Source organism: Lactuca serriola, chromosome 4, assembly GCF_051521515.1.
Source record: "Lactuca serriola cultivar US96UC23 chromosome 4, Lser_US96UC23_V15, whole genome shotgun sequence".
In the NCBI taxonomy this organism is placed as follows: domain Eukaryota; kingdom Viridiplantae; phylum Streptophyta; class Magnoliopsida; order Asterales; family Asteraceae; genus Lactuca; species Lactuca serriola.
In genome coordinates, this window is record NC_136411.1 from 60,927,129 (window position 1) to 60,948,314 (window position 21,186).

The following is a 21,186-nucleotide window of genomic DNA, read 5'->3' on the forward strand; positions in this document are numbered from 1 at the left end:
AAAAAAAAAAGATGGAGCATGGGTGAGGTAAAGGCCAGGGACGGCCGGACGGGTGTGCATATGGGCTAAAGAAAAAGAAAGTTGGGTCATGACTCATGACTCATGACTATTCTATATCTATATTAACTGAATCATGAAAAACTTATTTAAAACTAATTAGCCTATGTATAAAATCACACTTTAAATACTTAATTGATCAAATCATAATTTACATATGTAATTGATTAAGTGATTAAACCATTTATTGATGAATGAGTCTAACCTCCTGACGATTAAGAGAATATAGAGGTTTTCTTGAAAAAACTATATTAAACATTTTGAATTTGAATGTTGTTGATTAAGAATCATTAAATAGTTACCAAACAACCCTTTAGTTGGATCACAAAGGAAATCATTATATAACGAGAGATTTTTAATGAACATCCAATGATAAGACATGTGTGTAAGCATACACATGTGTTATCATTGGGATTTTTTCTACAACCTTATATTCCATGTGATTCCACAAAAATATAACTTATTGATAGATCTCATATCTCTATATATCTTGTAAATTGTGACTAAAGGCCTCATAAATCTATGCATCTTGTCAACTAGTCATATGACTACAAATCTAACATCTATAGTTTCTCTTCACACAGATATGCAATGATAGTACATCTAAATGCATGATGTACAAGTCATCAATGCATAAGAAACAAGAGATGATGGAATAAACCTTACTTGATCCCAATAGACATCATTGACTTAAATTCTTCAAAGTCAACAAACCCATCTCCATCTTTATCAACACTTTGAATCATTTTTCTACATTGTCCAAGCTTCGAATTACTACATCCAAGATTAATGAGCACCCTTTGTAACTCCTTCGCAGAAATGAGTCCATTCTTATCACTATCAAACACCATGAAAGCATTTCTAACATCATCATTATCATCAATATTATCTTCCTTTGAAATAGGAAAATTTGGCTTGGAAATGGAATCATCCATGATGGCCATGAACTCATCCAAGTCAATGAACCCATCTCCATTAAAGTCAACTTCTTTGAGGATTCCTTGGGCTTCAATGGTGGCCTTTGACTTATCTTGACCAAAAATCAACAACACATTTGTGAGCTCCATTTGAGAAATCTTGCCATCGTTGTTGAGGTCGAAGAATTTGAAGACTTGCTTGAATTGATTTGAGACATCCATGGTGAGATCAAAAGCACATGATGTCTTTGGAGGTTTGCTTTTGAAGTTTTTGTTGACTATCTTGACAAAATTTCTTATATGGGTTTGCAAAGAATTAGGCATTGGAGATGATACTAGAAAAAAAGAGAGAAATTGAAATGGTTATCAACAAAGTGATTGGAAATATTAGTACGAAAAAAGGGAAAATGGCATACGATGTTTTCATATAGTTCAGAGAGTTCACATGATAATTGTTTACTTTGTACCTCACGTTACCATTTTAATATTTATTTTATGATAAAGAATTAAAATGCAATTATATGTCTTGTGACATTATGTGAAAAGGATCTAGAAACCTACAATATGAGGAGAAAAAAAAATTTAACGAATTGACTAAGTTGATTTTATTTAATTATATACGTGAAACATTGAAATTTTTATGGTCGTCGAAGAAAAAGAATTCGTTATGACTTTTATGGAGTGAAGTAGGTGATAGGCTTTTTCCCAATACAATGGTATCCAATTCCTTTCAAAAACACTTTTTTCCAAATCAACATTTTCCAAGAACAAACGAGAATGTGATTTTCCATATCACTCATTAACTCGAAGAAAAAAAAAACAGCATCACCAACAATGCTAAGCAAGATTACATTGTTTGTAGATGATACAAACTTGGACTCAAAATATAAAACTGAAATACTCAAGGGACTTACCTTAATAATGTCTTCTCTACTTAGATGTTGAATGAACATGCACTACGTATAGTAGTATAGTTGTCCATATATCAATTGATTCGTGAATGGTGATGAAATATTATATAAGGAAGTTGGGTGCTTATCCCAATACCAACAAGATAGGACTTAGGAGAGGGAAAGGCAAGTCGAAGGAAGGTGCCGGCACCCATTGAATATTCATCAACTTGAGTTGATAGTTGATGCTCCTTTTTGTTGGTTTATGAACCAAGATATGGTCTCCCAATTGCCGAATGAATCATTCATTCAACTTCTATTATACAAATAATACAAATCCTAATAAATGCAAATATATTTTTTTTGTAAAAGATATATATTTGATGACTCTTAATAAGTGGTAAGGAAAAGGCCACATCATAGAATGTATTCACCCATGCCTAAAAAAGTGCAACACATGATACATATATGCTTGACAAACGGGATCGGCCCAACACTAGGGGGCAACTTTGACAATGTCCAATGTATCTAAGGGCCGATATTTAAATATCATATTCTAATTGTCTGATACGTTGAAGCCTGAAGGCTTGAGCCTTGAGGCGTCAATCAAATTGAGGAAACAATTCAGAAGCAAAAAGTGGAGAAAACTAAGGTAGTAAGGTGTGTTTGTTTTTTTTTTGTTTAGAAGCTTTTTTTATTTCTTCTAAACTCTTATGTTTGCGGAGAAAACTAATCATCAATGATCATTCATAATTATTGATAATTATATACCTTTCTGACATATAATCATTGATAATTATTGATACTCTACTCTTACCGGTATGCTAGAGTATTAGAACGGCAAATGAGAAACATGTGGTTGGTTTGAAATCTCAATATCTGTATTTTTTAATCTAAAGTGAACTATATATATATATATATATATATATATATATATATATATATATATATATATATATATGGGTTTATGTCATTTTTGGTTACTTAACTCTAGGTTTTGTGCTCATTTGGTCACTTAACTATTTTTAAGTTTTAAAAGGTTATCAAACTTTTTATTTTGTGCTCATTTAGTAATTTAACTTTTGGTTTGGTCACATTTAGTCGCCTAACTTTTAGATTTTTGCTTATTTAGTCACCTAACTTTTAAAATTGTGCTCATTTAATCACTAAACTTTTAAAAAAAATTAAAAGTTTAGTGCCTAAATAAGCACAATTTTAAAAGTTTTGGTGACTAAATGTGACCAACACAAAAGTTAAGTGACCAAAAATGACTTAAACCATATATATATATATATATATATATATATATATATATATATATATATATATATATATATATATATATATATATATATTCAAATGAGTACCACAAAAGATTAAGAACCCTCATTTCATAAGTATTATGTATTGTGAATACTAGTAAATATGTTAAAATCCTGATTTTTTTTTTTGTAAGAAAAAGGCAAAATCGTAATTTTTTAGTCTAATATTTTAATTTATACATTGAATTATATTTTAACACAAAATCTATATAAAATACAACTTTATAGAGTCAATTTACAGTTTAATACATAAAATTCACAACTTAATGCAATTTATTTTACATTAATTCACAAATTTAGAAAAGTTAAACTCAAATTTTACCACCACCACCACACATCGCCACCAACCACTAGTACCAACGTTGCAACCATTCTCCTTCCAAATCAAATCTGTCAATATAAAGCAATGCAATGACAAATTAAATAGTACATTCTAGTTTAATAAACTTATTAGTTCACTCATTTTGAATTTAACACAAAACAGTTATAAAAACTAATGTATTCTTACGGACTTATACAACATAAAAAATAAAAATATTCACAAGAACACTAATACAAAAATTCATACATAAATCATTCATATTTTACCACAAAATTTATAAAAAATTACAACAAAATACAATCAATTCATTATTTAATACAGTCAGTTACCATTTAATATATAAAATTCACAGGTTAATATAATAAATCAACAATTTAATACAAAAAATGTTATATTCTTAACTTAAAACCTACATTTATACCTTCAGATATGGAGGTTAGTTCTTCTTTCAAAGTTTAATTTACACAAAACTCATAGTTTAAATTTTATATAATTTATTTAAAATTAGAGAAAATCATGTGTATAATGCTTATTCTTCTCATATTTTAGATTAACACACAAAATTCAAAAAAAAATTACAGCTTAATATAGTCAATTCATAGCTTAACACAGTCAATTTACAATTTAATACATAAAATTCACAGTTTAATACACAACAATTATATATTTGTAGCCATATTTTCAACAATTATATATTTGGCGGACGGTGGTGGTAAGATCGACGTCAGTAACAAGAAGTAGCGGTGGGGGGTAAGGGCAGATCGGAAGGCAAATGGTCTAGATCTGAAGTTGGAGGTTCTAGATCTAACCAGATCTGGACAGATCTAAACTACGAAGACCACCAGAAATGATAAAAGATGTAATGTCTGCAGATTCGGGCTAATCAATTTAGAGACAATAAGCGTCAAAAATGACTTTTTGATAAAAGATTATTTAGAATAAATAATATTAACTAATTTATAGTATATGTCGCAAAGGCTCTGTACATATAAAGAACGTTGAAATCCGAGTTATAACAAAGAAGTTATGACCCGTCGAAGTTTTCGGCCAAACCGGCACGGTACCACGTAACGTAAAAAGTGAATTTTTAATAAATTACCTTTTAGCTTTAGCAAACTAGGCAGAATTCGTAGTATACGTTAAACCGAGAACGTACATAAATAGAACGTCCAAATCTAACTTCGTATGAGGAAGTTATTATTTTTCTAAGATTTGGTATAGCAGTATACAACTCAGAAATCGAATTTTAGATCAATCAATTTTTATCAAAAATGATCTAAATGAGAATTGAAGATCTCATTAATAGGAGTTAAACGATAAAAAGACAGTCGAAAATGGAATCCGTATGTAGAAGTTATGAATTTTATACGGTCGCTAACAGTGTAATCTTCTCAGACTGTTAAATTTAAAATCGGTCAAGAATTAGTCAATGGGGTGAAAAGGAAAGTTGTAGATCTTGTCAATATCTACGCATGGATATAAAGAACGTCAAAAACGGAGCTCGTATGTGAAAGTTATGATTTTTTAAAAATTAGTTATTTTACCTGCGTCTAGCGCCACGTGTCAGCACCAAGCGAAACCTTGGAGTCTAAGCAAGGTCACGACGTGAATTTTGAGTTCACGACGTGAATCTCCCTGGACAGCCTATAAATATAGGCGCAAATCATCCATCTTCTTCACACCTTTCCCATTCTTTCTCTCTCCATACTCCAAACCTATCCCTCCCTTTCCCCAGCACCTCCTAAGTGTTAGAGGCGAGTCCCGGAGCGCCAGAAGGCTCCGAGTAGCAGAGCTTTCGGCTCGGAAGTTCTGCCCCCGTAGATCCCGGTTCCTAGCCAAACCCTCATATAAGTACATTATGTTTACCTTACTTTAAGTATATAGCTTATGTTTAAGTTCAATATCATTATTATGAACTTATAAACAATATATATATATATATATATATATATATATATATATATATATATATATATATATATATTACAAAATATAATATAAGAAGTGTTATTGTAATATCTTTTAACTACTCGCGGTACGGGGAATCTGTTTTGAAGGGTCTCATAGGGATGTTGGATTTCAGAAGTGTTATAATGCCTAAATGGTCTTGCCCTCCGGTGTTTCATGTTTGGCCCCTGTCTGTACATAGTGATTGAAATGTATTGTTTAACACTTATAAAACAATATCGCTTGTAAATAGTCGTGATAGATATTAGACTAAAATCTAGTGGTAATGATATTAGGTATCGTCGAAGGAAAATAGAATTGATATAAGCGAAGCACTGCCCGAATTTGGAATCATCACTTTAACAAGTGTGTGTATGATTATTTTCATCTTACACATATGAAGTATTTAATATAAATTACGTGTTATGTGTGCATATTATCTGTGTTCTTGATATCTATGCTGGAGGGATAAAACATACGTGTTTTATTTGATTTAAATTGTATATATATTTTATACCTATAAAAATATTGGGTAAAGATGGGTAGATGAATGATGAGAGATGAAATATGAAATAGATGAACATTGGTAGCTATGGACTTAGTGTCTGATAGATAAACCATGACAGTTATGGACTTGGTGCATGATAGATAATCCCTGACAACTATGGACTTAGCGCCTAACAAGTGAACGTTGGCAGATATGGATTTAGTGCCCTTTAGATAGATATTGACAGCTATGGACTTAGTGCCTAACAGGTAACATCGACAGCTATGGACTTAGTGTCTGTTGAATGAACCTTGGCAGCGATGGACTTCGTGCCTATTCCTTAGGACAATCCTTAGGAATGAATGAGTGAATAATAGATGATTCTTAGGGTAGATCCTTAAGAAATAAAGAATATAATGGGGATGAGTAATTGAGTTAATTGTTTGATGATGAAACATTATAACTTTATTATTGTAGGTTAAAAACCCTATGTACTCATCAGGTTTCCCAACCTGACTCACTCAGTTTATTTGTATCACAAGTGTCAATACGAAGCTACATTACACTGATAGATTAAGGGAGATGTAGATCACTAGTGTAAATGAATGTAAGGTCTGTTTATGCTTATGTTTTTGTATTGACGATGACATCCCAAAGTTTTAATATAAACAAAATACATTTCTTCGGAAATGTTTTGATAATATATTTATCATGTTTTTCTGGGAACAAATTTTGCAATATTATTCTTTAAAATGAATACTCTTATTTTTAAATAAGCATAAATAAAATTTCTAAAATGACCGTGGGATGTCAAAGTTGGTATCAGAGCATTAGTTTAAGCGAACTAGGAATTTTACGAAATTTCTAGACTTAAACTTAGATTGTTAAACGATGATTGTGAGATGAGTGTCTGCTATATTTAGGAAGTATGCATGAATAGACACGGGCACTAGCTTATTTAGGGAAGATGAATGAATTGTTTTTATGTGCCAAATGATTTGTCCTATAAAATGTCTTATATGCTTTATGATGCTATCATTTGATCGGATCTATGGCCTATTACCGACCGGATCTGAAAATTTTATGTGTTCAGACTTCTAAATGTTTAATTACGGTATTAGAACGGGCATGTAACTTTTTGGAGTAATAAGGAGGATTACGCGTCTAAACCTTCTTTATCTTAAATTTCTCGTCTTGAACAACTATTACAGTGTATGGAACATCAAGACCATCGGAATCCTTCAATTGGTCTTTTGGAAGTCGGCAGATAAGCACGTAACGGCGGTGGTAACGAGTTTAGTTGGCGGCATGAGGCAGCGACATGGCGGAGACATTATGTGGTGGTGGTGGATAGTCGTCGAAGGTAAGTGGTGGTGGTTATAGAAAAAAGAAGTGTTTGAAAATTGAAAGGATTTGCAAGCTGATGAGAGAGATTGAGGTTGTAAGGTTTCATAAGAATTGTTCAAATGTGATGATGTATCTCAAATCTGATGTTAAATGATTGAAAAATATAGGTCGACCAAAATGCCCTTAATGAAAGTGGTTCTCAAATGGTTCTTAACCTTGAAAGGCCTCATTTGATCTTATATATATATATATATATATATATATATATATATATATATATATATATATATATATATATATATATATATATATATATATATATATAAGATTTTTGTATAATTTAAAATCAATTAAAATTTAATTCAATTAAAAATAATTTTTAAATGTTTTCTTATTTATTAAATATATATAAATTTAATTTGTTTCGGTTTAAATAACAAATAGTTATTATACATGTTTTGTATAAGTTAGGAAAGAAATGGATGTACCTGCACAAATTGATATTCAATCCATTAAAATCTAAAGTATGTGCTTTAATTTATTGGATAATGACTTAAAAAGGGAATATAATTTTCAATTTGTACATATTTAGTCCTTATGACTAGCTACATCAAGTAAACCAGAAAAAAAATAACTTAAAAGGGTAAATATATTTCTCATTTTGTACACATTTAGTTCTTAATATTTTTTTTTTTTGCATATTTAGCTCTTAATATTTTTTTGTTACAAAATAATTCTTTGTTGTTTTTGTATACATTCATTATTTGTGATCGATTTTTTAGGTTTTTCTCACTACATCCTATGTGGGACAATCATTAATAAGGTGTTCAAGATTGTTCATGTTTATAGCCATCGCCACAGCCACCGCAACCTTGGATATTACTTGGTTGCTTAGTTCTTGTGGGTTGGTTTAGGTCTTGTGTCTGGACGATGTAACTTCTTCATACGATCATGGATTTTAACGATCTTTATATCCATATGTTTGTATATGAGTACTACAATTTCGTTTAGATTACTCCCGTTAAATAAACAATATATTTTTAATTACGATTTTACCAAAAAAAAGGTCCATACATACATTTATAAAGAACACATAGATATAAAGATCCAAAGTAAACATATATTACTTTTTAACGGGAGTAATCTAAACGAAATATATAGTAAACTCAAATATGAACGTGTGAATATAAAGATCGTTAAAATATGTGATCGTATGAAGAAGTTACGACATTCAGAACACAAGACCTAAGTCAAACCATAAGAACTAAACAACCAAGCAGCCGAGGTCGCGATGGTCATAACCATGAACAGCCACCGAACACCTTATTAATGATTATGATGCGTAGGATGACGTGAGAAACCCTAAAAAAACCGATCATAAGTACTGAATGTTACAAAAACAACAAAGACTTATTTTGCAACAAAAAAAATATTAAGAACTAAATGTGCAAAAAATATTAAGGACTAAATGTGTACAAAGCGAAAAAAATATATATATTACTCTTTTGAGTCATTTTTTTCGGATTATCTGGCGTAGCCGGTAATAAGGACTTAATGTATACAGTTAAACAAGTTGAAGGGTAAATGTGGACGAAAAAAACTCAGTGTCCAAACGTGTACAAATCGAAAAATATATTACCATTTTAAGTCATTATCCCTTAATTTATACTATATGTTATTAACTACTAAAGAAATAAAATAAAAAAACAAGAATTGGTATAATGATGAGTTGGCATATTTGAAAGGTATTTTGCTGATGAAAGATGATTGCTTATGTTGCTTTCAGATTTTCTTTGCAATGGGTTTGAAAGACCAGATGGTCTAAGCTAAGAGTTCATTGTTAATTTTCTTTGTTTTATGTCATTTTCATCTGTCTCGATTTTTATAAAAGTCAATTTATGTTTTTTGTTATATGTTAACTTAAGTTTTCTATTATGTTGTTTATATATGTAGGTAAGTTGAAAGAGAAGTAAAATTGTTTATATTAGTGGACACTTCAAGTCTTCAAAGAGAAATCAAAATTCAGAAGTCAACAGAACCGACAATTCAAAATCATGTGTATTCGTTACATTACTTGCTTTTTTCATTATCATTTTTTTATTTAAGTTATAACTAAGCCTTACATCAAGCAATTGTAACTTTTAGTGTCCTTTACTATTTCGTACATTAATTTTAGCTATTTGCCTATAACTTTCTATATTTTTGTTTTTGCTCCGGTCTAAATCAGTTTGGAACGACTCTATTGACAAAGAAATGTGATAACATGAACTTTTTTGATAAAATTTATTTTTTGCAATGGTAGGTTTTGGTGAGTAATTTTGATTTCATAAATAACTTTTGACGGCTAAATGTGAACTCCAAAATATATAGAGTTCAAACTTCCAAGTCTAAGTTGGATTTTTTGGTCGATGATAAATTAATAAATAATAAAACTTGTCTAGGATCTGTTGTTTTTCTTTGGGTAAATTATATTTTTTGCGGTTAGTAGATTTTCATATATTGGTTCGGATATTTTGGGCCTTTTATTATTTTATGTACGTCTCTATCTACACAAGACCATAAGAAAATGGGTGAGGGTGGGGACGATAGTTTGAAGGGAGGGGTTGTATGGGGCCCTCATAATACATCAATGGTAACAAAAAGTTATAAATATACGAACAGATAATGAAAAAAAAATCATGTAAGGACCCAAACCAGAATAAATTGCATAAGACAAACAAGCGCAGTTTTTGCAGTTTACTCTAATAATAATAATTAATTAATTATCAAATGGTTACCTGAATCCAAGTCAAAGAATATCGCCTAAACCCAGATTTGACTTTAAGATAGAGTTAAATATCATCATTGAAGAACATGCCGAGCAATTAGCAATCAAAAGCACAAATTAATACCACCAAACCAATAAGAAAACATACATGTAGAGAATAATCCATACCTATAATATGCGTAATAAAACCACTTGATTCTTCCTGTAATGCCACAACCAGTTTGCCAATTTACCTACAAAAGAGCACTACAAAAAAAACAAATCCTGGAAGAAAAAAAAAAACAAAAAAGATGCACTTTTTGTTACATAAAATCAATCTATTTAAAGCTAAAACGTTTAACAGTTGCTAAAATACAACAAAACTCCAACTGATCCCACGAAGAACCAATCGAAAAAGCTCCCTAACTCTCACAATATGAACAATATTTTCAACTGAAAAAGAATATAGGATAGAGTGTGTGTCAACATAATCTCAACAAAACAGGGCCCACAGAAGATGTAAGCATTTCACTAAGTGCCACCTGGACCTCACTAGACCCATGCTCACAACTTATCAGACTGGAAACCAAAGGAAAAAAGAGAGACAAATTCTTCTCAAATGACAAATCTCCCAAACTACAAATACCCTGTAGAGTTGTAACCACAAGAGGCGCGCGTGCAGCCAGTTCTCTCTTTCTCCCGGATCCCAATGGTATAAACCAGTGGGCCCCGGTAGTAGTTGACTCGGTCAAACGTGCTATTTTGATATAGAATTTCAAGACTTCTTGACAGAGGTCAACGAGTTGGGATTCTGCTTTGGATTCGTGGTATAATGGAGGTTGGTCGATTGCAAGGTTTTGAAGAAAAGTGAGGGAGGTTTGGTAGGATTCGATTTCGAGGCGTAGTAAAGGTGGGTCCTGCATTTGTGTGATTGAGCCAAGGTCTTGTAGTTTGGAACGTAATGTGGTGTTGGTGTTGATGTTGTGGGCATGATTTGCTACTTTGTGTACTGCTTCAAAGAGTAGTAACGTGTTGTTTGTTGAGAGTTGTGGTCTGTACATGTTGTAGATCTCTATTATTGCCTGCCAAATTTACGGTATTTTTTAAATATATTAGATTTATTTGTAGATTAATGCGGGAATCGTAAAGGGAATGGAATGGTGCATTACAACGGAATATTTTATTTTAATTCCATTCCATCATACCAAACAAACTATATCCAATTAGATGTACCCACCTGGATCAATAAAAGCTGAACCGCAGCCCGACACTTAGCATCAGAAACAGCATTATGCAAACGCTCCCTCCTCAAATTCTCCAAATCTTCATCCCGCATACTAGACTCACCAAAACCCCCATCATTTCTCCTTTCAGAAACATCTTCATTACTCCCATTCAACCCATTTCCATTCAAAAGAAACAAGAAATCCGGAAGTGTCACATTAGCCGCCTCCTTCAAAGCCAACACCACTTGAACCCACTTATCCTCAGAAAACAAATCCCCGGAATTACTCATCAACCGAACAAACGCCGCGATTCCGATTCCAGCGAGGCTTTGGTGAGGGCGTTTGATGAAACTTACCAACAATGATAAAACCTTGTTTAGAAGTGGATTCACAGTGTTGTAGAAATTGACGAAAAGGTCCACGACTAATTGGAGGGCAAGTGTGCATGTTTCATATAGCCATGAGTCTTGATCAAGGTCACCTGGGTAGCCATCAATTCCTTGTTGTGAAGGGGTCTCATTGGAAGAAGGATCGATTGCATGGCGAACGTAATCAAAGATTGGAAAGAGGACAGAATCAAATACTCTTTCCCATAATGGTAGAGAGAAGTGATGCCCATGGTTTCGGAGTGTATCAAAGAGTGCTTCAAGGGCGCTTTTTCTGATCTCGGGTCTTGGGTCGAAGCTCAGTTCTGATAAACCTGAGGAAATAGAAGACAAGATTTAGGTTTGTTTAGAAGAATAAGCATTAATATATGTTCACATAAAAATAGTAAATTTTTTTCCTTACCTGATAACAAAGGAAACCAGAAATACAGATGGTTTTTCTTATCTGCCAAATCTCCATTATCAGATCTCCTGTTTTTTCTTTGTGGAGAATATAGAGATGTCTTTTCAGAAACTTCTTTCTCCTTATTCTTCTTCAAGGAGGATCCAATATCTCCTTTAGCCAATTTTGAAGCACACAATCGCAAGAAACCAATAGCATTAAGACTGATATCTTTGTCAAATCTGCTAGTGGTGAATGCAATAAGACAGTTTACACAATCTGTAAAAGTAGTGGTTTCTGTCTCAGTGATATACGGGAAATAATCTCTCACTATCTTCTCAATCATTTCAAACGCCAAGTGTACAATATTCTTTTGGTCATCATAAGCTGCTGTTGTAAACACCTGACAAAATTTAACAAAGAATATGATTCAGAAAAAGTTTTTGATATGAGAGGGTATTTTGGTAAATATAGTATGATACCATGGCATTACCATGAACATGCTTTTCCATCCTGACTTGACATTACTGACACGAGACTGAATCATTTGAGAGACACATCTGATGATCAATTCTCTAATTTCAACAGCACCACTTTTGCGCATGACAATCACAAAAGGCTTCATGAACTCATTCTGAAAATTATAATTAGCCAACTCTTCTCTTTCCAGAAACTTCATTGCCAGCTGGCGTAATGAATCCATTGCAAATATTGCAATCGATAGGTTTTCAGAGCAACCGATTGTCACAAAAAAATCAGAAAGTACATTCCAGATGCTTGTCCAGATAAGCCTGATGCGATCCATGTTATAGTGACTGCACAAAGAAAAAAAGAAAACCAGGTGGGGTCCTATCAATTTCAATTTTTATATCATTTTTATCTTTTTATAATATGATTCAAATTAAGCTTAAATAACTAAACAGTACATATAATTTTCTTATTATAGAAAAGAAAATTAAAATATATGAATTTTAACTTATCTAAATGTTGGTAAATAAATGCTTTTATAACTATCAAATCAGGTAAGTGAATGAGAGAAAAGAGTCAGAAGATCCATACGCGACTTCAACAATTTTAGTGAGGCCAAAAACTCGTGGATCAGATGCTGAGCGTAGTTCATCCATGGAGACTTTGCAAAGTGCCTTGACAAAGTCAACTATCCCCTGGCTGTTTAGTTTTTGACTCCTTATAAATATATGATTCATTTCACCAACTTGTTCCAACATTTGTAACTTAGAGACCAAATTAATACCACTATCGTATGAGCCTCTTCTTGTTGCTGTAGACGTTTGTTGTATCCTCCCAGCTCCTCTTTTCTTAAGAACAGGAAGGATATTCGTTTTTGGTTGTTTTAATTTTTCAGATTCATTTTTTTGATTATTATAAGCAAAAAAGGTGGAGTCTGGTGGGGCCCCATGTCCCAAAAGATGCAGATGTTCAAACCGAGAAACACATGTCAGGATCTGCTCCCAGGCGTCCTGTAGATGATTCCCATCTTCATCCGCTATTGTAACTATTGCCTGTGAGATAATAAAGTGTTTATAAATTACTAATGAATAATAATGTTTTTTAAATGTTTATAAAATACAAACCTTGATGGCTTCTATGTTCTTTTGTTTTATATCGGCTGGTGAATGAAGGGAAGTGAATTTCGCGAGTGAGGTCAAGAAAGCATCGCGATGAGTTTTCATGGACATTGCTGACGTGGCGTGGATGGCATAACGAAAGCCTTCTAGGCATTGATTTATTACTACTTCATCGTCACTTTGGTCAAGGGGAACACTAAAGGCAGCTAACATAGGAGCCCAACATACTTCTATCATGAATGTAACTATAAATACGTCTGTTGCAGCATAATAAACTGACCTACAAACATCAACGCATGTAAAAAACAAAAAAGAAGTTAAGAGTAAGTTACCGAAATCACCCCTGTGCTTTCTGAATTTTACCGTACTTAGTCCAAAACTGAAACATTTTTCATGTCTGTTGATTAGTTCAAGGTTTCATATCGATTTTGGTCCTTATTTCAAGGTTTAAGGGATCAAAAAATAGGTTTAGGTAAATTACAAAAATGGTCCCTGTGCTTTTTGATTTTTACTATGTTGTGACCAAAACTAAAAGACCTTTTTCACTTTTGGTCATTATGTTAAGGTTTTCATATTGATTTTGGTCCTTATTTCAAAGTTTTATATCGATTTTGGTCCTTATTTTAAGATTTTAGGGGACAACACAAAGAGGCTAAAGTTAATTACAAAAATAGTCCCTGTGCTTTCTGAGTCCAAAAATTGAAACTTTCTTTTATCACTTTTGGTCCTTATTTCAAGGTTTCATATTGATCTAGTTCTAATTTCAAGGTTTGAGGGACCAAAATTGATATGAAACCTAGAAGAACTAAGGACCAAAACTGAAAAAGGTTTTGATTTTGACTAAGATGATGGAAATCAGAAAGCACAGGGACCATTTTTGTAATTTACTCAAGAAGTTACAGTGATGAATATTGAGAGGAAAATAAGCAACTCAAATAGACAATTCATCTTACTCTGATTTGCTTGCTTTTTCTTTAAACTGTTCTTGCATGTGTCGCATAAGATCCTCATTCGTTTGATTTTCTTCAACATTTTTACGCACCACAATATTCAATATACCATCTAAACCCAAAACCCCATTCGAGTTTACAGACTGCCCCTGTTGAAGGGCAAAATCGTCTTCTTTCATCTTAATTTCATCTTTTGCTATACGCTCAAACAATGCTCTTAAGTACTCCTCAGGTAAGTCCTTTCCATTATTTATTCGACGGTTATTTCTTATAAAATCATCAGCTGACATCTGCAGACATAAAACTTTTAGGCCGAGGAAACATATTCGCTAGAGTAAATTACAAATATGGCCCCTGTACTCTTTGATTTTTACCGTATTTGGTCCAAAACAGAAACATCTTTCAGTCATGGTCCTCAAACCTTGAAATAAGGACCAAAACTGAAAAGGGTTTCGATTTTGGACTAAACATGGTAAAAATCAGAAATCAAAGGGACCATATTTTGTAATTTACTCTATTTGGTAGTAGTAAAACTTTTTGATGATACCTTATTCTTGACTGTGTCATTATGAGCATCAGTATTAAGCATTATAACAGAATAAGCAAGGGCATAAGCTGTGTCAGCACTACTGAAGGCTTTTGGATTGCATTTGCAGTAATGTTCAGCAAACTTTTCCATAATCCGATCAATCTTTTGTGCCTCACCAGGCAATCTAAAGCCATGTAAAAAGACTCTAATAGCCTCATCAAACTCCATACCATGAAAGTCAAATGAATCAACATATGCATGCATTACTTTCAGTGGTAGATTTTCTCTTTCCCCAAGATAATCACCGATCAAACTCTTGTTTAGACCAGATGCATTTTTTAAGAACTCTGCTATTTCTTCAGGTGAATCCCCCACCTTGTTTACATTGATCAAGAACTCAATCCCCTTTTTGGGGTTCTGGTTAAAAAGAGATATACCTTCCTGCCATTTATCATCCATTAGATCCCTAAAATAACATTAACTCAGGTTGATTGGCTTATTGAGGTAAAGGGTTGTTTCTTTTTGACTTAATCTGGACAGAATGATTTAACATCTTCATTTTAAGTTTTTAACACAGGTAGAAACATAATAAATTGAACCTTATGTATGACACTATGAAACAGCTAAGGTCTCTTGATTAAAATATTTACCTGAATTTCAAGTTTGTAAGCCCGACGTTGCTCAATTGTTGAAGCATCTGAAACTTCACTAGAAGTTTCAGAATGAGAATCTGATATGTCAACAGATTCTTTCTCATTTGAAATCCCATTTTCAATTGGAGGATTTAGAATTTCAGAAGTGTTTTCAACCAACTCAATGCGCAATTGTTTGTTCATCCAGTTGCCCATTGATTTCAAAACAGCTACTAAACATTTCATGGCTTCCAGTTTCATGGCAGCATCCTGAGGTGGTAAAAGTGTAGTTGCAACTCCAGGTGGAACGCCTTGGGCAGTCTTAAGCAGCCCATTGACCATTCTGTGAAAAGATTAACCATGGTTAACTTAACAGTATAGTTTTCAAGGTGGTTGATATAAACATTGAAGTGTTGATAATATTGGATACCTTTCAAAAATGTTGGATGAATTGACATCACAATCATAGTTGACGAATATATCTACCAAGATTTGTGAATCAACAACACATAGTCTTTCAAGAAATCGGAGTACTATCACCTTCTGTTGAAAATTAGGTTGAGCAACGTTTTCTAGAACTCTGAGAACAATCATGGGAAAGAACACTCCAATCTCTGCCTTTAATCCAGCTCTAAATCTTGATAACAAGCTAATGAAAATTGAGCAAGAGAGCTGAAATACAATTACAAGGGTTGATGCACTGTTCTTCAATAAAGACAGGCATAAGTACTGCTTAATGGCACCTAAAAATCTGCTCCACAATAGAAGGGAAAAAAGAAGATTAGCATGAATGTAAAACATCATCGGTCAAAATGAAAGGCAAACTATCAAGAAACTACAGCATATGATATGTTTTAGAATTCATTAGTTCTTTTTATGTGGTTATTTGGCCTCAACATGAAAAGGTTGGTGTCAATGCAACGAGTATAGGCTAACAAACCCTAAATTCCTAAAAGAGCACACCTAGGCTCAAAATTCAACATAAAAAGAGAAGGCCAAAAGGGAGCTAACAAGGCATAATCTTGTTGAAACATCATCCTAATTATCAACATCGAAGAGGAAAACAGAGCATAAGTGCTTACCTCTCGCTAGTTCTAAAGACATCTCCAGCATTCTCCAACAAAATCTTCAGCAACTCCAAAGCGACAATCTTTCCTCGCATCAACTGTGGATCTGCCAACGCATCTTTTGGAGGAGTCTTCATTGATAGCTTACAAAGAGCTCGAAACACCAAAAATGCATCCCTTCTAAGCTTATTCCCAATCTGAACATCTACATCATCATCCCTGTCACCCTCCCCATCTGCCAATTCCCGATTTCGCCCTTCCAATGCTGTCTTATACATGCTAATCTCCCAATATTTGGCATCCAACATATCCTTATCTGTAGAATCTAACAAATCAGCAGGATTTGTGGACTCTACAGTTGAAGTCTTTGTCTCAAACGCTCCATCATGCACCCCACCACCAGCATTTGAAACTACTGGAGTCCCTGGATTCAAAACCCCATCCATTCCTTGAATAACCTTACTAATAAACCCTTGAACAAATACTGTCATTGTTCCATCACCATCTCCCCCCTTCTCCATAGGCTGCATCAGTTCTGCCACTACTATTGGCTGCACTGGTACAGATGCTGAATCAGCTTCCATCCTCCTAAACACAATCACAAGCATTTGCACCAATGATGCCTTTGCCGTTGTCTGATTAACCACAGACTTACTCCCTAAGTAAATATCATAGCTAGTTCTTACAATCTGCAATAAACTATCACCATGAATCCTCAAAGATACAGACGTCACTGCCGATAAAATTGTCTTCAACACCAGCAACTCCACTCCATCTTCTCCAAACTCATGACATTTGCAAACTGATTCGATCAATTTTGCTAACAACTTTGCATCGGGTCCACCAGTAGGGTCCGCTTCTCCGCGTAAATATCCATGGGCGATCAACTTCTGTATACAATCTAGCGCTGGCTCAGCAATCTTGACATTGCCGGAAGAGCAAGCATTGATGATAGGGCTTAAGATGAGTATTGATTCGACTAGGGTTAGTTCGTTGGTGCCCGAATCATGTAGGACCCCGGGAACTGACGATTGTGATGACCGGTCAACATCAGATTGGTTGTCTTCGGATGTATGGGAAAGACGATGGGCTTTCTCGGCGGAAGTGATGTGTTCGAGTGCTGATTTGGATTCATTAGCGAGTTTTGAGTGTTTGCGCCAAGAGCTGTTCTTGATGATTTTATCTAGGGCCGGGACTAGGATGCTGTTGATGAGGCGGGATTCGGCTTCCGCAAAAGCCATCCCCCAGATTTATCCGGTTAGATCTACACGGGGATGTTGTGAATTATGGTGGTTCAATTGAACTGAAGTGTTGATGGTTGGGCGGTGGATCCGCCAGAATGATGGTGGTTAGCGGCAATACGCTCGCCGGAGTACACAGTGAAACTGGTCTCTGAGATCGGGTTTGGATCGTCGAGTTATGTTTTGATCATTCGTTACAAAGTCTAAAAATATGTTTAAACGATAAATTTTCCAAATATTATTTTGGATCAAAAAGCTTAATAACTAACTTCTTTATGACGTTAACTTATATAGAATAATTTATAGAGATTGTTCTCGAGGTTTGATGAAATTGGCATTTTGATCCCAATATTCCAAGTTTGAAAAATTAAGCATCAACAATTCTTGGAAGGCCGGACAAAAATATACGACGGTGAACCAACAAACATGTTACCAACCGAATTAATAAAATCGGTATATACTATATAGTTAAAGTATTTACAAATATATGATTTTTTTTAAATATAACAATAACGTTGTTGTTAAATTTGATATAATAATTTGTATGTACTAAATTGATATAATATATTGATTATTTTGAATTATATGATAATAATCATATAACTTCATGATCTCAATCGTTTGAATGACTTTTACCCCGCGAGTTACAGATGAATAAAATTAAATATAATATATGATTTGATGTTATTTATAGTTGTTTTTATTGTTAATTAATTTTTTAAAATTTATTTGCTTAATATTTTAATTTCTATCATTATAATTATTTAAAACATCAAACATTGTTTTTTTTTTATTTTAAAGCTAACAATATAATCATTTATATATAGTTGTTTTTAACTATTGCTATTATAAGTTATTTTAAGCTCCTTATTTGGAAACTTTTAACGATTATAAAAATATATTTAAGAAATATTTTAGTTAAATTGAAATTACAATTTAGTTTTTGCTTTTATCACTACAATTTATCACTTTTAACTATTTACAAAATATTCTTTAGTTTTTTTTTAAATGGAACTAAAATGTATATTTGAGTTGACATTATAATGCGCAGAAACACTTATATAGTTGAAGTCTTTACAAATATATATTTTTAAAATATAACACTAACGTTGTTGTTAAATTTGATATAATAATTCGTATATTAATTTGATATAATATATTGATTATTTTGAATTATATGATAATATATAAATCTATTATAACGTTATAATCTCAATTGTTTGAATGACTTCTACTCGCGAGTTACACATCAATAAAATTAAATATTATATATGGTTTAATATTATTTATAGTTGTTATTTTTAACTAATTTTTTAAAATTTATTTGTTTAATGTTTTAATTTCTACTATTATAATTATTTAAAACATCAAACATTATTTTTTGATTTTAAAGGTAACAATATAATCATTTATATAGAATTATTTTTAACTATTGTTATTATAAGTTATTTTAAGCTACTTATTTGAAAAGTTTTAACGATTATATAAATATATTTAGGAAATATTTTAGCTAAACTAATATTACAATTTAGTTTTTGCATTTATCACTATAATTTATCACTTGTAACTATTTACAAAATATTATTTGGTTTTTTTAGTGGAACTGAACATTATATTTAAGTTGACATTGTAATGTTATATTTAAATTAACAATTTAAGTATCTTGTCCAAACTGTTCAAAAATTGCAGCTTTAAACTGATAATGGTTTACATGCATCAACATTTTAAATCTAATAAATTAAGTATAATATGTTAAAATTCAAAGACATAACTTTATAAATAGAAGTAAAAATATTATTTTAAAATGGAAATTTAGTCTATTTATAATTACACTTTAGGTTTGATATTTATTTAACATTATTAACCAACTTACAATCATTATTAGAAATACACAATTTATCACTTTTAACTATTTATAAAATAATCTTTGGGTTGTTTACGTTAAATAAAATTTATATTTAAATTGAGCCTATAATGTTATATTTTAATTAATAATTTAAGTATTTTATACAAATTGTTCAAAAATTATACCTTTAAAATGATAATGGTTTACATCCAACAATATATTAAAACTAATAAATTAAGTATAATATGTTAAAAGTTAAAAAACATAATTTTATAAGTAGAATTAAAGATATTATTTTAATATTGAAATTTAGTTTATATATGAATACACTTTAGATTTGATATTTATTTAACCTAATTACCAAATTATAATTATTATTATAAAGAAATTGAAAAATCATGGGAGTTTCAAATGAATGTGGTGAAAGGAAAAAAGAATGGGAGTTTCAAATGCATGAGATTCAAGAAAAAATGTTAGGTTTATAAGTATGTATGATATATATATATATATATATATATATATATATATATATATATATATATATATATATATATACACACCAAATGGCTCATGCTTTTTTATTATTTTATATTGCCAAGTGTCCTCTTTAAACAGGTTGATTTAAATTAATTCTTATATTTAAAACTAATACAGTTAATAAGTTTATTTTATCTTTGGTAAAAAATAAAATAAAATATACTAAAATATGTAATTTATTTTTCTCTACAAAATAATAAGACCAATATTGATATAATTTTTTATATTTTTTTTAATATAAAATTAGGTTGGAATTGATTGCTAATGGGTGTAAAGGATTGTGTTTGGTTAGATTGTATATGTAGAAGATAGAGAAATTAATTTTTTAATAAATAAATGGGGTTGGTTGGGTTGCTAATGGGGATAGTCTTATATTCAAATTGAAGGGGTGAGTCGGTTAACCATGTCCTAGTCACCAGGTTTTAAGCCCACCTCATCTAAAACTATGCCAACTAAGATTATGTAACGCTCGATTTCCTGGTACGCGTTTAATTTAATTATTTATTTATTTTGAGAGAAGGACTCGACGAGTTGATAGCCCTAACTCGTCGAGTAGAAGGCAGACTATGCGGGGAGTTAAGTTGTCTACTCGGCGAATCAAGTCCCTGACTCGGCGAGTAGCTCAGTCAGGGGGAAACCCTAATTTCAGAGTTTTGCACCCTATTTTAACACCTTAATATTTGTTTGATACGTTATTGATCTGCTAGATCTGCATCCTGGTAGTTAGGATGGTATTATGTTAGTGACCTGGTGTAGGTCGGTATCCTGG

At 32.1% G+C, this 21,186-nt stretch overlaps 1 protein-coding gene and 1 pseudogene across 2 annotated transcripts; both read right to left on the reverse strand.

Moving 5' to 3' along the window:
• Positions 1–394: 394 nt before the first annotated feature.
• Positions 395–2,082, reverse strand: LOC145101684 (uncharacterized; annotated as a pseudogene). Its single transcript, XR_013705770.1, has 2 exons — positions 1,889–2,082; positions 395–1,309 (listed from the first exon to the last, which is right to left on the reverse strand). The product of XR_013705770.1 is annotated as an uncharacterized LOC145101684 (transcript).
• An 8,270-nt stretch (positions 2,083–10,352) lies between these two features.
• LOC145101685 (brefeldin A-inhibited guanine nucleotide-exchange protein 2-like) lies at positions 10,353–18,277 on the reverse strand. The gene is made up of 11 exons (XM_079038939.1): positions 16,809–18,277; positions 16,157–16,477; positions 15,745–16,069; positions 15,113–15,535; positions 14,569–14,855; positions 13,622–13,895; positions 13,089–13,549; positions 12,523–12,844; positions 12,051–12,432; positions 11,273–11,961; positions 10,353–11,117 (listed from the first exon to the last, which is right to left on the reverse strand). The coding sequence occupies exons 1-11, from the start codon at positions 18,032–18,034 to the stop codon at positions 10,518–10,520; spliced, it is 5,310 nt and encodes a 1,769-aa protein (XP_078895065.1). The 5' UTR covers positions 18,035–18,277; the 3' UTR covers positions 10,353–10,517.
• Between the last annotated feature and the right edge of the window lie 2,909 nt (positions 18,278–21,186).